The sequence below is a fragment of the Bemisia tabaci genome, chromosome 4 (genome assembly GCF_918797505.1).
Source record: "Bemisia tabaci chromosome 4, PGI_BMITA_v3".
Taxonomy (NCBI): domain Eukaryota; kingdom Metazoa; phylum Arthropoda; class Insecta; order Hemiptera; family Aleyrodidae; genus Bemisia; species Bemisia tabaci.
This window is the reverse complement of record NC_092796.1, coordinates 32,927,442-32,948,983: the sequence shown is the minus strand read 5'-3', so window position 1 is coordinate 32,948,983 and position 21,542 is coordinate 32,927,442. Positions and strand designations below refer to the sequence as shown.

The 21,542-nt window shown below is 40.5% G+C and overlaps 2 protein-coding genes across 5 annotated transcripts in view; one reads left to right on the top strand and one right to left on the bottom strand.

Moving 5' to 3' along the window:
- Window positions 1–4,588, top strand: part of LOC109036203 (uncharacterized) — a 72,128-nt gene extending 67,540 nt beyond the window's left edge. For all 4 annotated transcript variants that reach the window (XM_072299716.1, XM_072299714.1, XM_072299713.1 and 1 more), the window contains 2 exons: window positions 531–650; window positions 1,934–4,588. In XM_072299716.1, coding sequence (XP_072155817.1) covers window positions 531–650; window positions 1,934–2,410 — 597 coding nt within the window. In that variant the 3' untranslated portion in view covers window positions 2,411–4,588. The remainder of the gene's footprint in view (window positions 1–530; window positions 651–1,933) is intronic.
- A 629-nt stretch (window positions 4,589–5,217) lies between these two features.
- Dad (Daughters against dpp) overlaps window positions 5,218–21,542 on the bottom strand; it is a 71,378-nt gene continuing 55,053 nt past the window's right edge. Inside the window, exons 4-5 of the mRNA XM_019050979.2 lie at window positions 13,418–13,627; window positions 5,218–11,526 (exon numbers count right to left, since the gene is read on the bottom strand). Of these exons, the coding sequence (XP_018906524.1) occupies window positions 11,180–11,526; window positions 13,418–13,627 (557 nt within the window). The 3' untranslated portion in view covers window positions 5,218–11,179. The remainder of the gene's footprint in view (window positions 11,527–13,417; window positions 13,628–21,542) is intronic.

The following is a 21,542-nucleotide window of genomic DNA, read 5'->3' as shown; positions in this document are numbered from 1 at the left end:
TGATAGTTAACTTGTAGGCAAATATTAGCTCTTCTATCCAATTTGCCGCAAATTTTCTCGGTGTCATTCCTAATACACTGGTAGACAGTTATATGAAATAGACACACCCGGATGCAAGTGAAACAAAGAAAGAGTTGTATAATATACTGTTGTTATACCGACACGAGTACACGTCGTTAAGTTGAGGAGGTCCTCTTGTATGGAAAAAAAATCTGATTTCACCCTAATCAATTGATTTTTAATTTTTAGCTGCTTGAATTCCAGGAAATCGAGGCCCTATCATGACTGCTCGAATATGTACCTTAACTCTGAAAATGAGAATTATTCCTCTCTTGAATTTTGAGACTAATCTAACATTATTGAACCCCAAGGGGCTGTCTATAAATCCCGAAATGCTCAAGGGGGGATGGTCCAGGAGAGCGTTACGCCATTTTGATTTTACGTATTAAAGGATCAAAAAAGCCAAAAAAGTGTGTTGAGTAATTTATGAATGCTCCCTAGTACAAATTTCTCCAATTATTTGATTACAGAAAGAATTGGTGGAGGAATGTGACCGACTAAGAAAGGAGTTAATTTTGTCCAATGAACTGAACCAAACGGCTCTGAGCCGAAAGTTGCATCTCTCGTCAGGTGGAGCAAAAGGAGACAAGGTATTTGTTTTTCTCGTTTTTTTTTATTTTATTTATTTTTAATGCTGCTATGACTTCAAGATTTTTTATTCAGAAATTTCTTCAAATAATTGAAGTCATATTATAATCAAAATTCTTCGTTTAAGAATCAATACTGCCGGAGTGATTTTTACAAACTCAATCTAGTGATAGTGATGATCGGTGTGTATGCTGTGAACTACAACTTTGATGTCATTTTATTCAATGGATCTCACAAGCTAACATTAGAGTTGCTGGAATTGGAATATTTACTGTCCGTATTGTCCATGAGATTTTTAAAATTGCTTACAGGTTGTATCATATTTTAAGAGACAAGATGAAAATTTTAAATTTTCAACTGTAGCAGAACTACTAGAAGCAAAATCAGCAAAGCTCCATTCAACCCTTCTTTGTAATCGTTGACTAGACCTCCAGCAGGAAACCAAACCAGTTTTGATCTGGATTGGAGACTTGGCAACTTGACCATTTTTATGGCAAGACTGAACTTCTAATAGCGCATTCATTGCAGAATACTGTCAGTAAATTTCCTTTGATAGAAAATTACTTAAATTTTTAAGGCATACCCGCTAATTTATCCCACTTTTCTGGGTTTTTTTTTAGCACTAATACTCATTTCTTTGAAATGGACCACTAAACAAGGTGAAAATTCAAGCATTATGATGTATATTTCTTCCTCAAGATTTAATCTAGAGCTCGATTTGCGCAACAAAAGTACTGAAATTTTCTCCCAACCGAGATATTAACCTTTTATTTGGCATTTTGTAACAAAAAATTTGAAATTTCCTGCTGATGTGAAAAACCAGAGTAAACTTTAATAAAAGTCGCGCATTCCAAATCCAATGGTTTTGGCACTCAATCAATTGGCCCTAAATTCAAGTTGTTTCTCAAGCAAGCAGTTTTCCTTCCCTGCCCCGTGTTGCTCAAAGTGTAAACAACGTGCAATAGCTGAGCAGAAGTGTCAATTTTAAGGTTGTTGTATACTCATACTGCTATAGTCATGGGAACGTTTAAGTAGTGTGTGATTTAACTTAAGTAAACCATGATTTTTTTTTATGAATGGGAAGATTAAAATTATGCATAAAAAAAAAATTAATATATTTGCTAGGAGCCACTCATAGTAATTTGTGTTGAACAAATCGTGTTCTACATAAAATTTTGATGAGAAAATATTTATCACTGTGCTTAAATTCACATGTTGTTTGGTGGTCCATTGATAGCAAATCTGCTCTGTATAATTAAATTCTAACATCCTACAAATTTTTCAGAACTCCACGGAGCCAGTGCTCAACGTTGTGTCTTTCGAGCATGCTAGACAACTCATCGAGAAGCTCAGCGAAGAGCAAGCTGATTTCAAACTTTCAATTGGAAGGCTTCAGGACTCAGTGACGCGGGCCCTCGAGGAGCCACAGTCGGCCTCCAAACTCATCCTCGACGCATCATCCTTAAAGTTACTGATTAGCCGGTTGGACCGTGCCGAGCGCTACCGCCGCGCCCTGATCTGGCAGAAGCGCTTCTTGCAGATAGCCTACAGCACCCATCTGGAGAATCAAGCGGAACAACTAGACTTGGTCCAGAGCTGCAGCTACTACGAAACGTACAAAAAAGGGAAGCCGAAGAGGCGCAACCGATTCAAGGCAGTTGCAATCATGTGCGTGTTCATCCGGAGGATCAGGAACATGCATGCACGCCACTCGAGCCCGTTTAGACTTTCGTCATTGTACAGCGTCCCTGCGCCATTGTAGTTCTTATATTGTGTTTTTTGAAACCGTGCCATGAAATTTCGACTTATTCAAGTCTTACTTTGAATTCTTTCCGAACTGGCTTCTATTTTTAAGATTTCTTTCGGTAATTCGTCAGTATTTTAAGCTTTCAACTTTCCCAAATGTTCAAAGCCAAAATATCCATCTACCCGTAGATTTTTCTCACCCTACAAGATCAGTTTTCGAACCAAAGATTAGAAAATAACTGTTCTGAATGTCACCGACTTAAGGAGTGGTAGGAATGTAAAATCTTATGTTTGACTCATTCTTAGCAGTCAGGGTGCTCTTGTGTCAAAATCAAGATAGTGGAAGATAAGTGGCCATGAGAAATTGTAATTGTCACGATTTCTGGTAAGAAATTATCTTTAGAATACTCTCCGTAGGTCATATTTTTAGTCTGGTCTATAGGCCACAGTTCCTGTTGTAACCTATTTCCTTAATTTTTGAAGCTCCTCACTAGAATCAAAATCGCAAGCAAATTTACCCTCATACTAGATTTCTGCCTCTGTGATTGTTACATGACCTCAAAACGGTCAATACCGTTTAGTTAGGTCGTGGCCTTTTTGAGGTCATAACCCAACTAATTTCAACCCCTTCTCCTTTGTAACAAATTATTCAGCCTTGCCTGAGTTACGTTATCTTTAGACATCTTTCAGGAATTTTTCAATTGGGTAATAAAGCTCAACTTCAGTATTAAAGAATGATTGTTCCTTTTGTAATGTTAAAAATATGTGTACATTTGTATGTAGTACTTATCTTAAGTTTTGTCTAATTTTGTACAGTTGTTTTCATCACTAAATCTGCTAGTTTTATCAGGGTGTATTTTTTTGGTTTAACCTTAAAAAATTATCCATTATCCACAGTACAAATTGTTCAGTCTATTAACATACAGTTTTAAGTATAGTTCTGGGCACTGTCTCGTATCATTCAAGTGCTTACTTTAGAATTTTTCGCACTTCAAATCCGTATGGCGTTAGTAATATTAGGTACAATGCATTAGTGCTTGTATATAGATGGTACTTTTTTACGTGTTCTATCCTTATAAAACCTCCGAATTAACTTTAATGCACCTTATCTAGTCGAAAACTCAGTTTCTTATGTATTTCTGATTAAATTTTGTGTTTGAGACTTTACCTCATTTCGTGCTTTAAGTGTAGGAGTATTCCATCATTTTGTAGTTATGTATTATTCCACTTCAAAATTCATAACAAATGGAAGAAAGTAATTTAGAGAATTTTTATAGCGAAGTAAGCTTTCCAAACATTTTTCCGAGCATTTGATTGTGTAATGAAGAGCTGGAATTTTTTCTAAGAGAAATGCAAACTGCCTCCTCACTAGCAGCAAGTTACACGGTCAATGAGCACTCGATACAAATGTAGAACAAAAACTACTCGCTATCAAAAGAATTAGTCTTTAAATTTTCTCCCACCATACATCTAATTCAATCAATCAAAGTCAGTCAACTTAGTCATTACATAGGGTTTGTCACTGTAAAATAATTATTCGCCTTTTACTTGGGAAGGAAGAAGAACGGAATGGTTCCTTTGATTCCTTCGTCCCAAATTCTGTTGTTTGTGAGATTTCAGTTGCAAACAACTTTAATTATTTTTACCCATGTTAATTGAGTGCTGGTTTTCAATTTGGCAGCCATGAGAACTGAAAAGCAGGTTTAACATTAAATAAAAATAACTTGCAGATTGCTCGAACTATGTAAGCAATTCTCATTTAAATTTGAATTTATTTTGCTGTAACTCGCAGTTGCGATTGGTAAATTTTGAGCTTCAGAATCATACCATATCGTTATTATTTTGTGCCTTAGTACTTAAAATTTTGAATTTTATCCTAAACATTTACAACGTTGCTCAACAAGCTTGCGTGCTTCACAAGTGGTGTGCCATGATTATAACGATTTTTCATTATGTGATAATTTTGTTTCGTATTTTGTCAAAAGCGGCTGCCAAATGCAGCAATTATGCCTGACTGATGTTGCAGTCTAATTAACAAAGATCCTTGATCTTAAATTTATTGACATTACGTTTGAGTGTTTAATGCGTTCTCAATTCTCAATTCCTTTTTTACGTACTTACTCGTTTATGTCTCTGTTCATTAAAATGTAAACTGTTCTTTTGATTGATGTAATAAATTTAATCTTTTACGGAATTTTATATTTTTGCCATCAAAAATGTTTTGAAACCTTGAGAAATGTTTTTTTCATCATGAAATTTTTTTTTTTTTTTTTTTTTTTTTTTTACGAATGTCTCTTAACAATAATAGAATCAACATGTTAAGGTGGATCTTCAGCTTTTGCGCAATGCATTCTGGGTACAATCGATATAACCCAATTGAATTATTTTAGAAAAATCTAAATTTCAGTCTGCAGATAAATCATTGAAGAATGTTCTTACCGAAAATCACCTTTCAAAATCTTAAAACAAAGTCCAAAGTACTGTTTCCAATTAACCATCGATATTGATACATTGAAATTGGTTGCAAAATGGAAGCAGTACTTTTGAATTTATTGCAGATTTTGGAGAATAATTTTTGGTAGGAACAATTCTTCATTGATTTATCAACAGACTGAAATTCAGATTTTCTAAAATAATTCACCGAAAGGTTTAAATTTGAGATATATCAATCGTACGTTTGAAATGAGTGGATCAAAAGCTAAAGATCCACCTTAACAAGGCAGTAAAAAGCTTTAATTGGGACTGAAAAACCGCCTAACTCAAAATATAGTTCCAGGTGATCAAAACTAATTATCTTGGAATCGAGGAAAATTAAGAGCTAGATTAAATTTTAACATTTTCATTTTATTCAGTTAGCACATTATTACATGTATATAAATAAGAAAATAGAAATATGGTCCTAAGACTTTTAATACATATGTACATATAAAATATAAATACAAATTTTGAAGAATTAATAAAAGAGGCACTAATTTGACGCACATTCAACATTTTAAAAACAATCAGTATAAATTTTGACAACAAACGACACAAAAAAATAAAAAAAAAATGGATAGTTTTGAGCGTTGGACGAAAATTTTGTGGAAAAATTGTGCATGAAAATTGAATGGTAAGTGCTGAATATGCATATGTACTACGCCTGAATTAAACGTAGGGGCACAACTGTTGAGAGAGAACAAAATATTGCTTGATGGCGAGGAGTTTCAGGCACAAACTTTAACTTCATTCTGATGGGGAAAATATAGCTCACTTAGAGAGAAGATGGTTTTACAACATAGTTTAACAGGAATATGTTTAAACGTAACAGCATATCATCTCTAGATACAACTTTGAAATGTAAGGATTGAAAATTTAACTTGTCCAAATAAGTTAGTTTGTATTTTGAACCAAACGATTAAAATATCCAGATCAATTTTGCAAGAAATAAGAGAGGTTTGAGTGTAAGATTAAAATTTTGCTATCAGTCATTATTTTATAATCCAGTTTTTAAAATTTGGGAATGCTTCTTCTAAAAAAAACATGAAAAACAGCCGCTCGGTAAAACTACCTTCCTATTCAGTAAGTAGAGCACACTAATTCAGAAGTTTTTTGGACATACATGCAAGATCATCTGAATTTTGTTGAGAACTGTGGATAACATTCTTGCCTGAAGCCAAAGTGTGATTAAATACAGTTTTTGAACAAAGCAAAGACAAATTGTGAGCTGAAGAATTTTGAAATACTTGCTGAACAAACAAAGTTCGTTCCATGTATTTCGAACATTTGTACCTTTGAAATTTGTGAGCTCTAAAAACTTAAAAGGAGAAACACAATTTTGAACTGATCATATCAAAAGCACTGAAAGTGTTGCACTCATACACTGAAGTTTGTTGTGTTGAAAAGTTTTCCTGCTTATCAAAATTAAAATTTGTAGCATGAACGAGGTCAGACATTTTGACAGGATTAAAGACTACCACATGACAGTCATCCTGTCTACAAAAACAAAAACAAAAGTGCCAAGAAAAGCAATGGAATGTGTTAGTAAATGATGCTTTAAAAAAACCAAGATACAAAAAAAAAAAAAAAAAAAAAAAAACTGAATTTAAAAGGAATTTTTTTTCTTCAGAAAACAAGTGCAAAAGCAATTACTCCTCAACCTCCTGGATCACTGAATGACAGGATGGCTCTCTGACTCACTTTTCCATTTAAAGATGACTGACAAAGCAAAATTTTCGGATACAAAAATTTTATACGACTACAGTGACAAATACAAGACAATCAAAAAGCACGGCTTAGATTAAAATAGAGCAGAAGTTGAGTAACAACTGCCAGTTTTCATTTAAAGAGAAAAAAAGAAAATAAACGAGCTGTTCTAGATTGTCGCAAAATAAATAAATGGGGGAAAAATTCATGTCAAAAAAGGTGTAACTTCCTTTGATCTATTAAATTTGATGATGCCTGACAAATAGACTATTGTATTTATATTTTCAAAAAGTTTAGATTCTCATTTTGAAATAATAAGCTCAGTTAAGTATGACACAATTATTTAGTGATTTTTGGCAAAGACTTTGAACACTGACTTTCCTTGATAGTAAAATTGAACATTAGCAGATGCAAACCTGAGACTTCATCTCTTGATTAACACCAAAGGTAGTTTTAAACTTTCATTGATTCCAATTGGAGACAATTCTCATTTGTTGACTAGAAGAAACAATTTAAGTTATTGCAAGAGTAGTGGACAGCAGGAATCAACGGCTAAGACTTACAAGAATGTTTCGTGCAGAAAGCAGAAACTCTAAATTTAATTGCAGGCCATCTCTCTGGTCTTCATTTATTCACAAAGTATTGAACAGCATATCAGAGGGTGAGGGATGTTGAATGTAATTTCAATCAAAACTTCATGTGGCCCATCAAGAACAACTTTTAGAGGAATTCCCTTAGAAAAATACTTCTTAGCAACTGAGTTCGATACTAGACGTATCAAACATCCGCAAGACTGAAACAAATACTAATACAAGGCCCACAAAAAGGAAGGTAAAAAAAGGGGGTGGGAATTCATTGATTTCTCCCATTTAATGATAAAAAAGGTTTACTAGGATGAGAAATGGCGCACTGAAAGTTTATCGATACCTATTTGAACGCTCTCCAGGGACAGAATCTTTTCTTAAAGAACCAATTTTATCAATTTTCATATTATCTATTATCAATTATCGCATCTTCTAAGGCCAACCCTTGATTCCTAACTTAAACCACAATTCTCAGCGTTAGTACAATATAAAATAAATGAAAAAAAAAATGTTTAAAAAAAAAAACAAAGGAAAAAAATGAATAGAAAAATGGCATGTAAAAATTAATCTACTCTCTTTTTACAATGCAATGCTCTTATTCAGTATGTACAAAAGTCAAAATTGGTACAGATACATACATACACATTAGTCTCCAAGCTCAATTTAACACTGGAGATATCAACAAAATCTTGTGTGGGACTTGGAAATTGCACTTGAACTGACCTAAATTAGTGTAACTTGATACTGTACTGAATAACTGCCTTCAAATATGATTTGTAACGCAATACAGTTGGTGAGAAAAAAAAGGGGAATTAAAACTGTGAAATCTGTTTGGTAGCTTTAATACTCAAAAACAGGGAGACTTAAGGCTATCCTAGAAAATTCTCAGACCCTCAAAAAAAATGAGAATTAAAAATTACAAAGCATTTTGTAAGAATCCTTCCGGGTAGAAAAAAGCTAACACAGTTAACTGTTGTCCACAAATTTCATGAAAGTTAACAGAATCTTGACAAAGAGAGGGCTTAGCACAAAAAGAGCATTTACGTAGGGAAATGACGCTTGTGACATTATAAATGCACATTACAAATTCAAGGCACAAATTTATTGCCTTTCAGACATTTACATGCACCTGAGCTGCAGGAACAGAGGACAATCACAAACAATGTTCGATTTCTTTTGTTAATGCAGAGTAAGGGGTCAAATTATGGTGTGAAGATGGTGTATGGTTTGAAATATTAACAGAACTGAAGAGGAAAGAGAAGAAAAGAAAGAAAGAAAAAAAAAACACCAACTGTTAAGAAAAAAATTATATGGACAAGACCCAACGGAATATTTGAAAGAAGATATTGCCAACTGAAAAATGAAATTAGATGATTCATCAAAAGATAAAAAAAACCATAACTTTCCATGGGTATGTATAACATTGCGGCAATATTTTTATCACCTTTGATGATATTATGGCTAAGTTACCACAATATAGTGAGGTGAAGAAACTTTTGCTAAGAAAACAGCTGTCTAAGAAATGTATGGAACTAGGTGACCAGTATTCCATTTAATGAAAGCATTATTTGATAGGAGAAAACCCAATATTCCTAGGTCCTGGGTAAAGCTCCAATCCTTCCATATAATTCGCAACAAAAGATAACGCAAAGACATATTAAGTGTTTAAATATTGGTACTCGAGTCCGAAGCTGTCTAAATTACTATTATTGATGATTTGATCTGCTGTGAACTTTGAAAACGAAATAATATTTCAGAGTAATTGAGATTGATCAGGATGTGAATAAATCATTTGATCCTAACTTGCTTATTTTTGATTTAAAAAGAGAAAAACAGCTATCCTCATACCTAAAAATAAATTTCGTCGATGATTCACAGTTTTCTGAAGATTAAAATTATTTCCAAGTTTTTAAGATATGACGCTCAGAAATACTACCCGATAATTTAGCGATTAATCTTGATGCTGCTTAATAGTTAATTTATGAATAATTTTGATTCGTAAAGTCATTTACGAGACATAGCTCCTTTTTGCACATAATTACATAGATGTTGTACTTCAAAAGATAGGATAAAAGAGCAAAAATTGAAAGGAGGATGCCGGAACACAGAAAATGCAAAAGAGAAGCTAGGTTTAAATGTTCTTTCAAGAATTGATTTAAAAAGAGCACAAAGCAGTAGTTCAGATGGTTTGACTGATGCAGCAAAACTTTCGGAACATCCGGATTGCATCTGTATGGATGAGAGGAATGATTCATTAAAAGAAAAGAATCTAAAAAAAATCAACTTTACTCGAGAGCAGAGAGTTTGATACTAAGATTGGTCCGGCCGTGGGGGTGAGAATTCACATGATTAATGGACGGCAATGAGGCTACAATGTAGCTTTCTAAGTGACTGCGTGAGTAGTGCCAAACTTTTACAACTGATCAAAGCAAACAGAACAATTCAGAGCATGGAGGTTGAATTGTGAGAAAAGGGAAAGTAATAAAATTAAGAAAATAGGTAACAACAGTAAACAAGCTGGCTTAAAAAAACCAAACTCCTAATAATACCATCAGTTGCGAGCGACTAAGCATTCTAAAAAACTTTATTCCTGACTGCTTGGACAACTTGACTGGATGTGAAATACAAAAACCTGAACACTAGTAGCATCACTAGATGAGGCATGAGGTGCAGACGAGACACGTCACTTACAGCAAAATACAAGGTGGTGGCTAGTCAGAGATTTGTTCCCACAGACATCAAGCAACAGGACTAGAAATTAGCTACAAAATTGTCGAAAACGTTGGACCATGCGAGCTTGAAATCGATTTTTCACCGTGAAGTGCTGTATTTGATGCTAACGAACTGACACTCTTCTGTATCATATACTGTTTTCTTGAAAATAATTAATAGGAGGTGAAAGTTATAAAATGAATTTCTCCATTTGCAACGTTGCTTTTTGTTACATTTTGCTCATTCAGAGAAAAACTGATGAAAATTGGGTTTAAAATAGTTCAAATCTACTGTCCTTAGTGATGTAAATTACTTTTTAGAATTGTTGCCAATCTTTCTCCTTCCTCAGCGGGATATATTATGAAAACGTCCCAGAATAACATTCAATCCTTTTTCTTGGACAATTTAGACAAAACAGACATTTTGAAGGGTCCAATTTAACAACTCTTCCGATCAAAATTTTAAACCATGCTCGAGTCGTGACTGAATCAAATGACTCAGAAAATTTTCGCTAAATCTCAACTGGCCACCACCCTAAGTTTTCACTCTACGGATGGAATACTAAAACCCTCATACTTGAAGGACCATTTGAAAAGACATAGGCTACAGACGAAGCACTTTCGGACAGCGCTTTGACACGCTCAATACGTTCTTCTTTCAGTAGCTTGTTTCCTCCCTCAGCAAGAGCCTCAAGAAGCGTCCTTCAGATGTTGCAGCTTGAGGAAGGCGCTCCTTCCGATGTCAAAACATTGGGGAAGCGCCTCTCCAGATGTCAGACCTCCGAGGAATCATCCCTTCAGATGATACAGCTTGAGGGGAGCTCTCCTTCCGATGTCAGAGTTTCAAGGAAGCATCTCTTCAGATGTTAGACCTCCAGGGAAGCGTCTCTCCAGATGTTGGAGTTTCAAGGAAGCATCCCTTCAGATGTTAGACCTCCAGGGAAGCGTCTCTCCAGATGTCAGAGTTTCAAGGAAGCATCTCTTCTGATGTTAGACCTCCAGGGAAGCGTCTCTCCAGATGTCAGATTTTCAAGGAAGCATCTCTTCAGATGTTGCAGCTTAAGAGGAGCTCTCCTTCCGATGTCAGAACTTGAGGGAAGCCTCCCTTCAGATGTTAGACCTCCAGGGAAGCGTCTCTCCAGATGTCCGAGTCTCAAGGAAGCATCTCTTCAGATGTCGCAGCTTGAGGGAAGCGTTCCTCCCGATGTCAGAGCTTCAAGAAAGCGTCCCTTGAGCAGTGGGAGCTTGGGGTGAGCGGGGATTGGCGGGCTTTGGCAGTCGGTCTCAGGTTCGAGAGCGGAAGTGGCGCTATCTGCAGGGGGCCAAGAGGACCTCAAGCCACGTCGGGCAAGACGTGACCTCTTGCCTGGAGTATTTGGGTCCCCAGCCTTTGGCGAAGGAGATGCGCACTGTGTTCCGATCTACGGGGCCGGTGGGTGGGCGAGGGTGGGGGTGAGTGCCGTCGCAGTAGTAGGGCGCCGAGAGACCGAGCGAGAGGCCCGGCACGAAGATGTTGAGGCAGGAGCCGGACGACACCCGGTGGACGAGGAGCGACCTCGAGTCCGGGTCCTCCAGCGACGGCGAGTGCACGAAGATCGGCCACTCGCTCCGGTTGTACACCCACACTCCGTCGTCCTCCAAGCTTAGCGTCATACCTGCAACCAACAAACAGAAACCATACGTTACTCCATGTGTACCGAATACATTCTAATCTAAGCTACAAAGGCTATAACATCAAGGACGGGTCCCTGATCCTCCGGAGTTCCGCCCAAGGACAGGAAGAGACTCTCCGTTGGTATCTCGACAAAGAGAGGAAGAGAGATCCTCCGTTGCTCAAAGGCGGTTCTACGGGGGTGCCTGTGGATGCCGGGCACCCCCAAGCAAAAATTAAGTGCGGTTATCGGAACCGTGAAATTACTGCTTTAAAAGATTCTGTATTCGCTCACACTGAGAAAAAATCGCAGCAAATAATTGAAAATGTTTTAAACAGAATTAATATTGATAGCCGTGTTTCACAAAGATTCTACTGTTTTTTTATGGTAAGATTGTAGTTTTGATGGAAAGTTTTGCTAAAAATTTTCTACATTTAATTTATAGGTATTTCAGTAGAAAGGAAGGGAGAAAAAGAAAAAGGATGGTATGAGAGGGATAAAACTTGAGGGCCGAAACTTAACCCTCCCCTGAGCGACCGTCCCCTTTGGGACCGGTCTCCGACATTTTCCACCTCTAGGCACCCCTAAGCATGAAGGTCTAGAACCGCTCACGCCGTTGCTGTGCAGGTAATGGTCAGAGACAAAGAGGACCCTTTGCTGGTCTTTGTTGACAAGTAGCCGGTATCAGATCGGATCAGATGGTGTATCCGAAAACTAGATTTCCAGTTGCCCAACTTCGGGTCACACGTACGAAGTATCTGGGTGCTTAGGTTGGAACTCAAAAGGAGTCAACCTAAGTGCCGATGAACTTAAGATGTAGTAACATAAGACCCAGACTTCGGCAGCTTGGCCTCAAGTTTTCAGACTACAGAGATCCATAGGCCCTGAACTTCAGGTCCCACGCATGAAGTTCTTTTCTCCATGTAGGAAAAACAAACTGAAAAATACTGTCAGCTCGTTTCATCAAATCTCTATTTTCCTGGAGATTTATCGTTACAGATAGGGTTGCCACAGAATTAGAAACATAAAATTTCCAGACATTACCCCGATGTCTCTGACACATTTTGGTAACATTTCCTGACAACTGAGGATAAGCCAGATGGTTTAAGAAATGATTTGAAATAATAATCGAGCAAACAATTTGCTGTTCAAAAAGTCGGACCCATTATAGAGAGCAAGTAAAGGTGACTTAAAAACTTTACCCTGACGCTTCAGTCATTTCCGCTGGCATTTCCAGGTTTTCCCGGGTTCCCTGACTGTGACAACCCTGATAAACCACTGCACCCCAGCCCAGTTTTTTCTACGTCCTACCCCTAGCCCCTCTGGCAAAAAACAGGACCTCCGTCTTCCCGGAGATTTATCATCTCCGAATGAGCTCGTCGCCTCTGCCTCTCTGACGAAAGGGCGCATCTCATTTTCCAAGTGAGCCCTGTTAAATATATAAACCTACTTATGTTTTCTGGGTTTCATGCGGAGATCGAGATACGCCCTTGCGTCAGAGGAGCGACGATTCCCGCGTTTTCTACGCCCCAGACTGTCGAAAAGGAGGCTAAAGCTAGAGAGTCAAGACAATGTGAATCCATTTCCGATTGGTTCCCGTATTTTAGGCCTTCACAGTGTCACAAACGGGAATAAAGAGTACATTTTCACCGATTGCAAAGATTATAATCTGGAATGGACCAGGGAATTACGGGTTCGGCAAGGAACAAACGGAATGAGAGAACGAACGGAGAAAGGAATTTGAGAATGGGCCGATCAAAGATTACAAAAAACGTTTAATTTCTGTAATCTTTATTCCCGTTTGTGACTCCATGAGAGGATGTTGTCTTGACTCTCAGTATAAAGGGACTCTGGCTGAAGCTTCCGAGTATTGAGAGAGGGATTGAGGACTGACCTGCGCCAATTTTATTCCTATTTCGGCGGACGGCATCGGGTGGGGGCGGGCTGAAGCTGTGCTGGGCCAGGGCGGCCAGGCTGAGCCCGTCGCCGTGTGGCTGGTCCCAGAAAACGTTGACTACTCGCGTGTCGACCGGGTACAGTCGCCCTATCCTCTGCGACAGCTCCCAGTAGGCCAGCTTGCACCATTCCGCACCGCAACTTGCGCCTGCAACACAAGAAAATACCAACACGTAAGAAAAATCATCCAACCATTCCTGTGACAAAATTTTGAATGGAGACTACGAAGAAGGGCATTCATGCTTGGATCGCATCTAGCAAAGAGGAACCAGCGTGATTACAGCGCTGTAAAAATGTTGCTTCTTCATGATTATCTAAAAAATCTCCCAGAATAGCAAATGGTTTTTTCTTCCCACCAAAAAAATTGTTAATTTTAGAGAAAAATGATATTATAAAGAATACTGTACACATAGTAAGTATTTCTAGATGAAAAGGCGAAGTTGCAAGAATTTGAAAACACTGATTGCGCTGGTTCCTTCTTGCTAAACGCGATCCACTTCATTGAGAAAAAGTTCCCTGGCGCTTGACACCCTGGCTTAAATTTGGGATCACTCTGGATAATTTAAATCCATAGGTTGACTGCCCTTTTGAGCCCTGAAAGATGACCTAGCAGGGTGGCAATATTTCACGAAAAATAAAATCTTGTAATTTCACGTAAAATATTTCATGAAATTCAGAAATGTATGAAAAATATTGAAAATTACCGGTCCCTTTACATGTTTCGCAAAATGTAAAAATAGTGACTTTCTTTGATTTGTTTGTGTTAGAGTGCGGGTTGCATTCTCTACCCCCTGGAAATATGAAATATGTCACAGCCTCGTGAAATTTGATGAAATATTTAACTGAAAGCCCAATCTTTCGTTTCTTTCTTACGTTTTATACCACCCTGATGTACAACCTAGCTTTATCAAAATTACCAACATATCCGTAAACTCTCCCCATATAGATACTTCAGTTTCAACCGATAGGCTCATTCCAATTTCTTTCAGTTTCAAAAATCAACCGGCGAGATACGCGCTTCTTGAGCTAGGCCGTGGATATACCCCGGGACGGGCGCTGGATCCTCGAGCTCGGGACTCGATGTGCGGGGTTGCCACATGGTAAGATGGATGTTTCAACGGGTTGAGACGGGTAAAACTTGCTAATTTTCCGAACTATCCGGCAACAGCGCGGGCCGGGAACCTGCGAGTGGTGGTGCAACCTGTAGCGCGTTCTCACGATGGTATTCGACTCGGCGCGGACCGCGGACGCGCCCAGGGCGGCCCGAGCGAGAGCGAGTGGCCTGGCGCCCCGACCGCCCGGCGTTGCCAGCTCGCCGCCCGGCGCGGGGGGGCTCCCCAGGGAGGAGCCGGGAATCCGGGCGACCCGGCAACGCCGGCGCCGCTCACCGGCACGACCGTCCCCCGCCCCGCCCCCCGCATACTCCGCCGGGCCCTGTTGCCGGATTGCCCGGGGTCACTGCACCGAGCCCCAGCGCCACCCGAGAGCAAATCCCTCCACGTCCCGAGCCCGGACCTTCCTCAAATTCACCCGTTCTTTGTGGAAACGACGTATCGACCGTGAAACTCCAAAACCCACGCGCTCCCCTCCCGACTTCCAATTGGAGAACATTCATAAATGGACTACAATAGACGCATTTGGTGGTGACGTCACGGAACGATATTGTTGGTTCGATATCTCGAAAGTCGAAATGTGCCCCAACAAGCAGACATAACCTCCAAAACGAACAATCGATGAAAAAATGCTAAAACTAGCCTAAAACTAAAACATTAATCCGTGGGAACGTAAAATTATGAAAGCTTGTCATTTTCCAAAACGTTTGAGACCACATTCACAAGAATTGATAATACAATTAGCTTATGACATAATACTTAGTCTTCGGACGAACGTTGTGTTCGTTTATTGGGGCACATTTCGACTTTCGACGTAATGAAATTAAATCGAGATGTGACGTCACACTGAATGCGTCTATTGAAGGGCTTGGAGGGCAAGGCGCATAAGGGCAGTTTTTGCTATTTTAAGAAATACGTGTTTAAAGTTTCAAAATTAGCACTTTTATGCGAAAGGAACAGTGATGTACGCAAGCCTTATGAGGACAGCAATGCGTAGGCAATCTTAAAGAATGTGAAGGCGAATTTTCTGCACCCCTGCTTGGAGGCGTGGTGATGACCAGAAAACTTCATTATAAGGATGGGATTTATAGGATGGAAATCGTGTGCTGCCATAACCGAGTTCTTCACTGGAACAACAAATCGTTGGGAATGTTCTCATTGCAACCAGAGACTGCCGACAAAATGCGGTTTGCAGGAAGGATAACTCCGCTTTTCTTTCTTTTTTCTTCAGTATATTACTAAGATTGTACAACTGTAGTTGTGCGGAGAGAGACCAAGTTCTCCTTTTTTTTGTGAATATGCAATAATTGAGAGTCTACATATTGTATCACTTATTTTCTCACTTAAATTTTCTACTCACGCGTTAAGTCTCTGAGTCACGGAAAGGAGACCAAGTTTTCCTTCATTTTTATGGATATGCAATTTGACCCATTTCGAAGTCGAAATAGTTGTATCACGTGCATCACTCCATCTAACTTTTCTACTCATGCGTTAAAGTCTCTGAATCAGCGAAAATCAGACAAAGTTTTCCTTCATTTTGAGATATGCAATTGTACCCATTACGAAGTCGCAAAATAGTTGTATCGCGTGTTTCGCCCCATCAAACCTTTCTACTCTGCTCCGCACTCTCTAATCACAAAAATGACAATTTTTTGCAAACCTCGAGTAAAATGCAATATCACTTCGCAAATGGATCCTTAAGAGAGATTATAATGATTGGCCACGACAAAAATGGCAAAATATATGAGAAAAAACATGTTGCGAGTTCTGTAAATGCTAGGTTTCCCACCTACCTTACAATTGGTCAGAATCATGGAATTTTGTTCCCGTATTTGTGCTTTTAGTAATAGAAAATCATTGTAATCCCTCGCAAGGATTAAATTCCAAAGCTTCTTTGAGAGTTACTGTTTTTTATTTCCTATTATAAGAGGTTGGCAAAAATTGTCTTTTCTATGATGTAATGTTAAGGATCTCCTTGAACCTCCCTTAATCACGATATAAACCAAATGGACTATTTCTGCCAAACGGAACTGTAGGCGCTGAGACATGAGCCTTGATGAGATCCATAAAATATATGCATAACAGCAGGGCTCACGTCATAATGCACATAGTTTCCGTTTCGCAGAAATACGTCCAAATGGGGCCTCCTAAAGAAAAAGCTATTTCAGGAACGACTTTGTGAATACAACCCTCATTTTGTACCAACCCCCAACACTACAAAACTTGGAGTTCCGTCACGGGGAATTTCGCGGCTTAATTAGCGTAATTTCTTCATAGTCGAATTGACATTTTCGGGTCTGATAGGACAAAATGAGACGAAATCTTAGCCTTGGATCGAAACCCGACTAGTTGAAACGGTGGTTCCCAAGAAAGGGTCAAAGTACAACGGTAGGGAAATAAGCCGAAATGGGCCGAGAAACTAGCCCACGCCGTGCCACGGAGGACGGAATGAAGGGATCAAAGGATGGCCTCGACCTGCGAAACAGCCTCGGCTAAGCACCAGAATTTCCCGATAGTCGGGATCCGCGAGGACAATGAAAATGAAACAGTCCGGGTTTTCCCCCGGTTCGCAGACAACGAGGAACCTGGGACATCCTCAGCTCAGTCGGGAGAAAAAACTCTTTCGGGACAGACGGTGTGGCAACGCAGCAGCCCAGTTCCCGGCCTGTTTCCAGCGTTGTCAGATGTCTGGAAATATCCCTTGAAATTCTTGGATGGCAGCGGAGAAGGGCAGATACTAGTCGAGTGGTAATTCAAAACCTAGTAAGCGCCTTCAGGTTTTTATAAGATCGTGTGCGGTACTAAAACTTGCTGACTGCGAGTGAATGCCTTCGTTCCATTGACTGTCCATTGGGAAATTCTCTTCGGATCGGGGTTTTCTTCCACGACAAGATGCGCTGAACTTGAGCCACTGGATTCTTGGATCGATGAAGGCTCTTCCTGACTGAATAACTGAAGCTTCGGGGAGGCTTATAGATTACCCTCGGCTGATTATTGAAATCGATAGACATAGCAATAGACGAGTGGAAAATGGAGCGATACTCTTGATTGGAACGGGCGGTTGTCATAGACTAAGGGGAGAAATGATGGACTGGTCATGGGTCTCTCGTGGGTTGCAGCAAATTCGTCTATTTTTAACCTCCTTCGCCCACTACAACCACCCGCTTCCACCAATAGGATCCCTCTGCCTGTCGATATCAGTGATCTATCCGGTGGCAAATGAAAGGGATGGAATGTTCCACGGCATTGGTGAGCCCTTTTGAAGCCTCCAGTCATTAAAGTCGAAAAGAACACCAGATCTGAAGCTTTCTAGTTTTAGAATTTTCACTCTTTGAGTTTACGTCCCCTTTGCGCCACATTTCCACGAAATTTTGTGCATTACATTAGAAAAAATATGTTTAACTTGAAACTCAGCAAATGCAAGGTTGGTGACAGACGGAGCAGGTGAAAAGCGTGAAAGGTTGGCAGAAATCCCCTCTAACCCGTCTCCACCGACCTAAAGTCGTCGCTAATATCTTGGGGAAGGGTTCCATAAGACCCAGTGGCCATACTCTCCCTATGGAGGTTGAGCATCAGGGCTCCGGAAGTGGAGTGTCCCCGTAGGATTCCGGAGGTGCACAGTTTGGCAACATCGACTGGCTCTTGCTTCGTCTAGCGCCGGCTCAGCCACACACGAGGAATTAACGCGCTGTTGCCGCTCCGCTCCTCCAATTATCACATTCCATTCCACCGCTCGACCATTCATGTTGAGTGCCTCCGAGTCGCTGAGAGCGGAGAAAAAATTACAAGCGGCGGTGGCCGCTTAGAACTTGGCGGCCGCTTTGCGCGTCATCTTGATGAGGTCATTGAGTATACCACGAGACGATAAACATTCCGAATTTTCTGAGGAACGGTGGGATACTCATTACCGAGATGCTAACTTGAGGTGATTCGTTAAGCTCAAGTAACATGGTTGAACTGGCATGTGGTATATCGCATCGATTAGGTAAAAAATCTCGGCAGATTTTGAATTTGTAGCAAAAAAAGGACGATAGCCCTTACGCATGAGCCTGAAGAATCATTTTAAACCCAAAAATTGGCGAAATTCAGAGAAATGAAAGCAGAATAGTGTTTGGAAAAAAACCTCGCATTCGATACAGAAATCGATAGCTGAATCGAATGCGAGGTTTTTTTCCAAACTCTGTTCTGCTTTCAAGGACTTGGACCGAAAACTCGAAAACAGTCCTGAAAGTGTTAAAAAGCACTACCATCCCCTAAAAAAAAAAAAATTAGAAATACAGGGCGACAACTACCCATACTGAAAAATACGCTGACGCTTTTGGATGGGGAAAGTGCGCGGCTGATTTCAAAGAACTAACAGAAATTTACAATTGGAATTTCCTGATTTTGTTAGGTTTTCTGGCGAATTCCCTTGATTTTTGAGACAACACCGGATAATAAGCAACAATTTCCTAGTTCTTCGAACCGGTTAGGAGACGATCTGAAACGACGCGATGCGACATGTAAATGGACTGCATTTTGCAATAAGGGACAACAATTTCTGGCTCGTACATAAAAACACCTATGTGCGTGATGAAACTAATGACACATTCGTTGTTTCAAACTGAGCCAGAAATTTTAGTCCCAACTGCATAATGTAGTCCAAACAATCGCAATTCCGAGAATTTTTTCAGATGTTCGGGTCATTCTACTCCTTTTTTTTTTACACTGACCCATTTCGCCTTTTTTTCTGCTGTGAAGGGGCGAGAGATCTCCGTGATCACTCGGGATTTGGAAAAACAGACCGGAAGAAATTGAAAGTTGGACGTCGATTATGCAACAACGACGTGCCCTCGAGAGTGATCGAGTTGCTTTCCAGAAATCAATCACTGCTCCCTCCGCGCAACCCGCCATTCGTTGGCGTTCGGTGAGGAGGAGGACCGCTCGAGCTGAGCGCCCGATATCTCGACCGCCGCATTGCATTGGTAGGATAGGAACCCTCTACAGTTTTTACCAGCGATGTATAAAACCTATACACAGGGTGATCCCAAAGCCCCATGCTTCAGGCATCACCTTTGTAACTTCTGAACATCTGAGTTAGAGACTCGACATTTTTTGAGTGCTCCTAGGTCACGTTGCTCAACATCCACCTAATAGTTGAGTCGAACAATCGAATGGTAGAGCCTCGAAAGTAAAAGCTTCCACTACCACCATCATTGCCGCAGTGGCGTGGCGTGCTTTGCGATAAATCGATTGCCATTCAAACCTATAGAAAAGGATCGATAAACAGGGTGTTTGCAGCGAACACCTTGATAATCGATTCTTCACCATAGGTTTAAATGGCATAACAATCGATACATCGCAATTCACGCCACGCCACTGCATTGCCGAGATAGCAATGGAGGACTTTTGGTCTTCATTCGTGCCCCACCAGGAGCAAAAATCAGTTTAGGACGAAGATAATAGCAGGGGTGCAGAAACTTCCCGACCACGCGATCGACCGTTCGCGTAAAATGGGGGAACCCATGTGAGGACGAAAAAATTGGGGGAACCTTGGGAGGTTTTTTCTCCTTTTTTTTTCAAGGGTTTAGGGGGAACTTGACTGTTGAATACGCTACTTTGAGGGATCCTACGTCGAGCGCGCTGTTTTTTGGGGGAATCAAACTGATGACCGCGCTGTTTTGAGGGAACCCAACTGTCGGCCGCGTAACTTCGTGTGTCGGACAAAATTCTGCGACAACTTGAGATGGGGGAACCTAAATTCATGTTGGGGGAACCCTTGGAAGTTTCTGCACCCCTCGCTAATAGTCGGTTCTGTTTCCGGACTTCAATTCCATTTCTAAGGGGGCTGTTTGAAAATCTGCGTCCAGATATAAAACCTAGGTATCCTCCAAGTGAATTTACGATGAGAATTGAATTCTCCGTCATAAAAACTCGTCTTGAGATCGCGGACAGCATCGGCCGGCAGAGCCGCCTGTCGTCGGAACCGGACGCGGTTGGAATTTGGCGGCGCTTGGATCAGCGACGATCCTGGTCCTCCCACGCCCACCTGTCTGTCTCCAGCGCGCCCCCCCCCCCCCCCCCCACAGCCCCCCTCGCCCCCAGCACGTCGGCGACCGTGGACAGCGGTCACGGCGCGCCGCCGCGGCCCACTCCTCCAGACGCTCGCTGTAAATGGTCACCGGTCGCCGACGTCGTCGGGGAGCCCAACTTTGTTGCCAGATAGTGTAAAGAGATCATCGTTTTTCTGCCGTCCTTGAGGAAGAACGCCGTATGATCATTCAAATTTTGCCTTTTTTCTTAAAGAAAATATTTATTTTTGAATATTTTCATTGGCGGATCCAGCGAATTGGCAACATTGTCTTTTCTCCATTTGCACCTATGGAAATGTATCAATTCTTGGGGGGCCAGGTGCTCCGACGAGAATCGATTCTTCAGCATAGGTTTTTTGGAGAGAATCCGTAGTTGCCAAATTTCTGGATCCGCCTCTGCATATTTTCCCTTGAATTTTTCAGAAACTTCGGATCGAATTCTCTGTTACAATATTCGATGGTGCGGAAAAGGTAGGTAGGACAGCCAAACCGATATCATAGGCGGATCCAAACGCCTCGTTCGCCCGGAAAAGAGAGAAAAATGGAAGAAAGAAAGAAAGAAGGAACGGAGGAAGAAGGAACGCTCATATTTGGTAATTGAAACACTGGGCGCAGAACTACCCAGGCGCCTGGCCCCGAACTGAAACCGATAAAAATTGATGTCATTTCCAGCGTGCAAAAAAATAAAAAAAAAATAAACAACCATCAAACGCAGGAAGTCAAAACTCGATCATCCGAGTTTTGTTCTTCAAAACAAATAGCTCCGCCAGAGCCGCTCATCAGTTCACACCACGAGCACCGGTGATGGGAAAGCACTTCCGAGAAGACCAACAAAAACCAAGGGAAGCTTTCAGTGGGAAACGACGACCGGTGTATTATT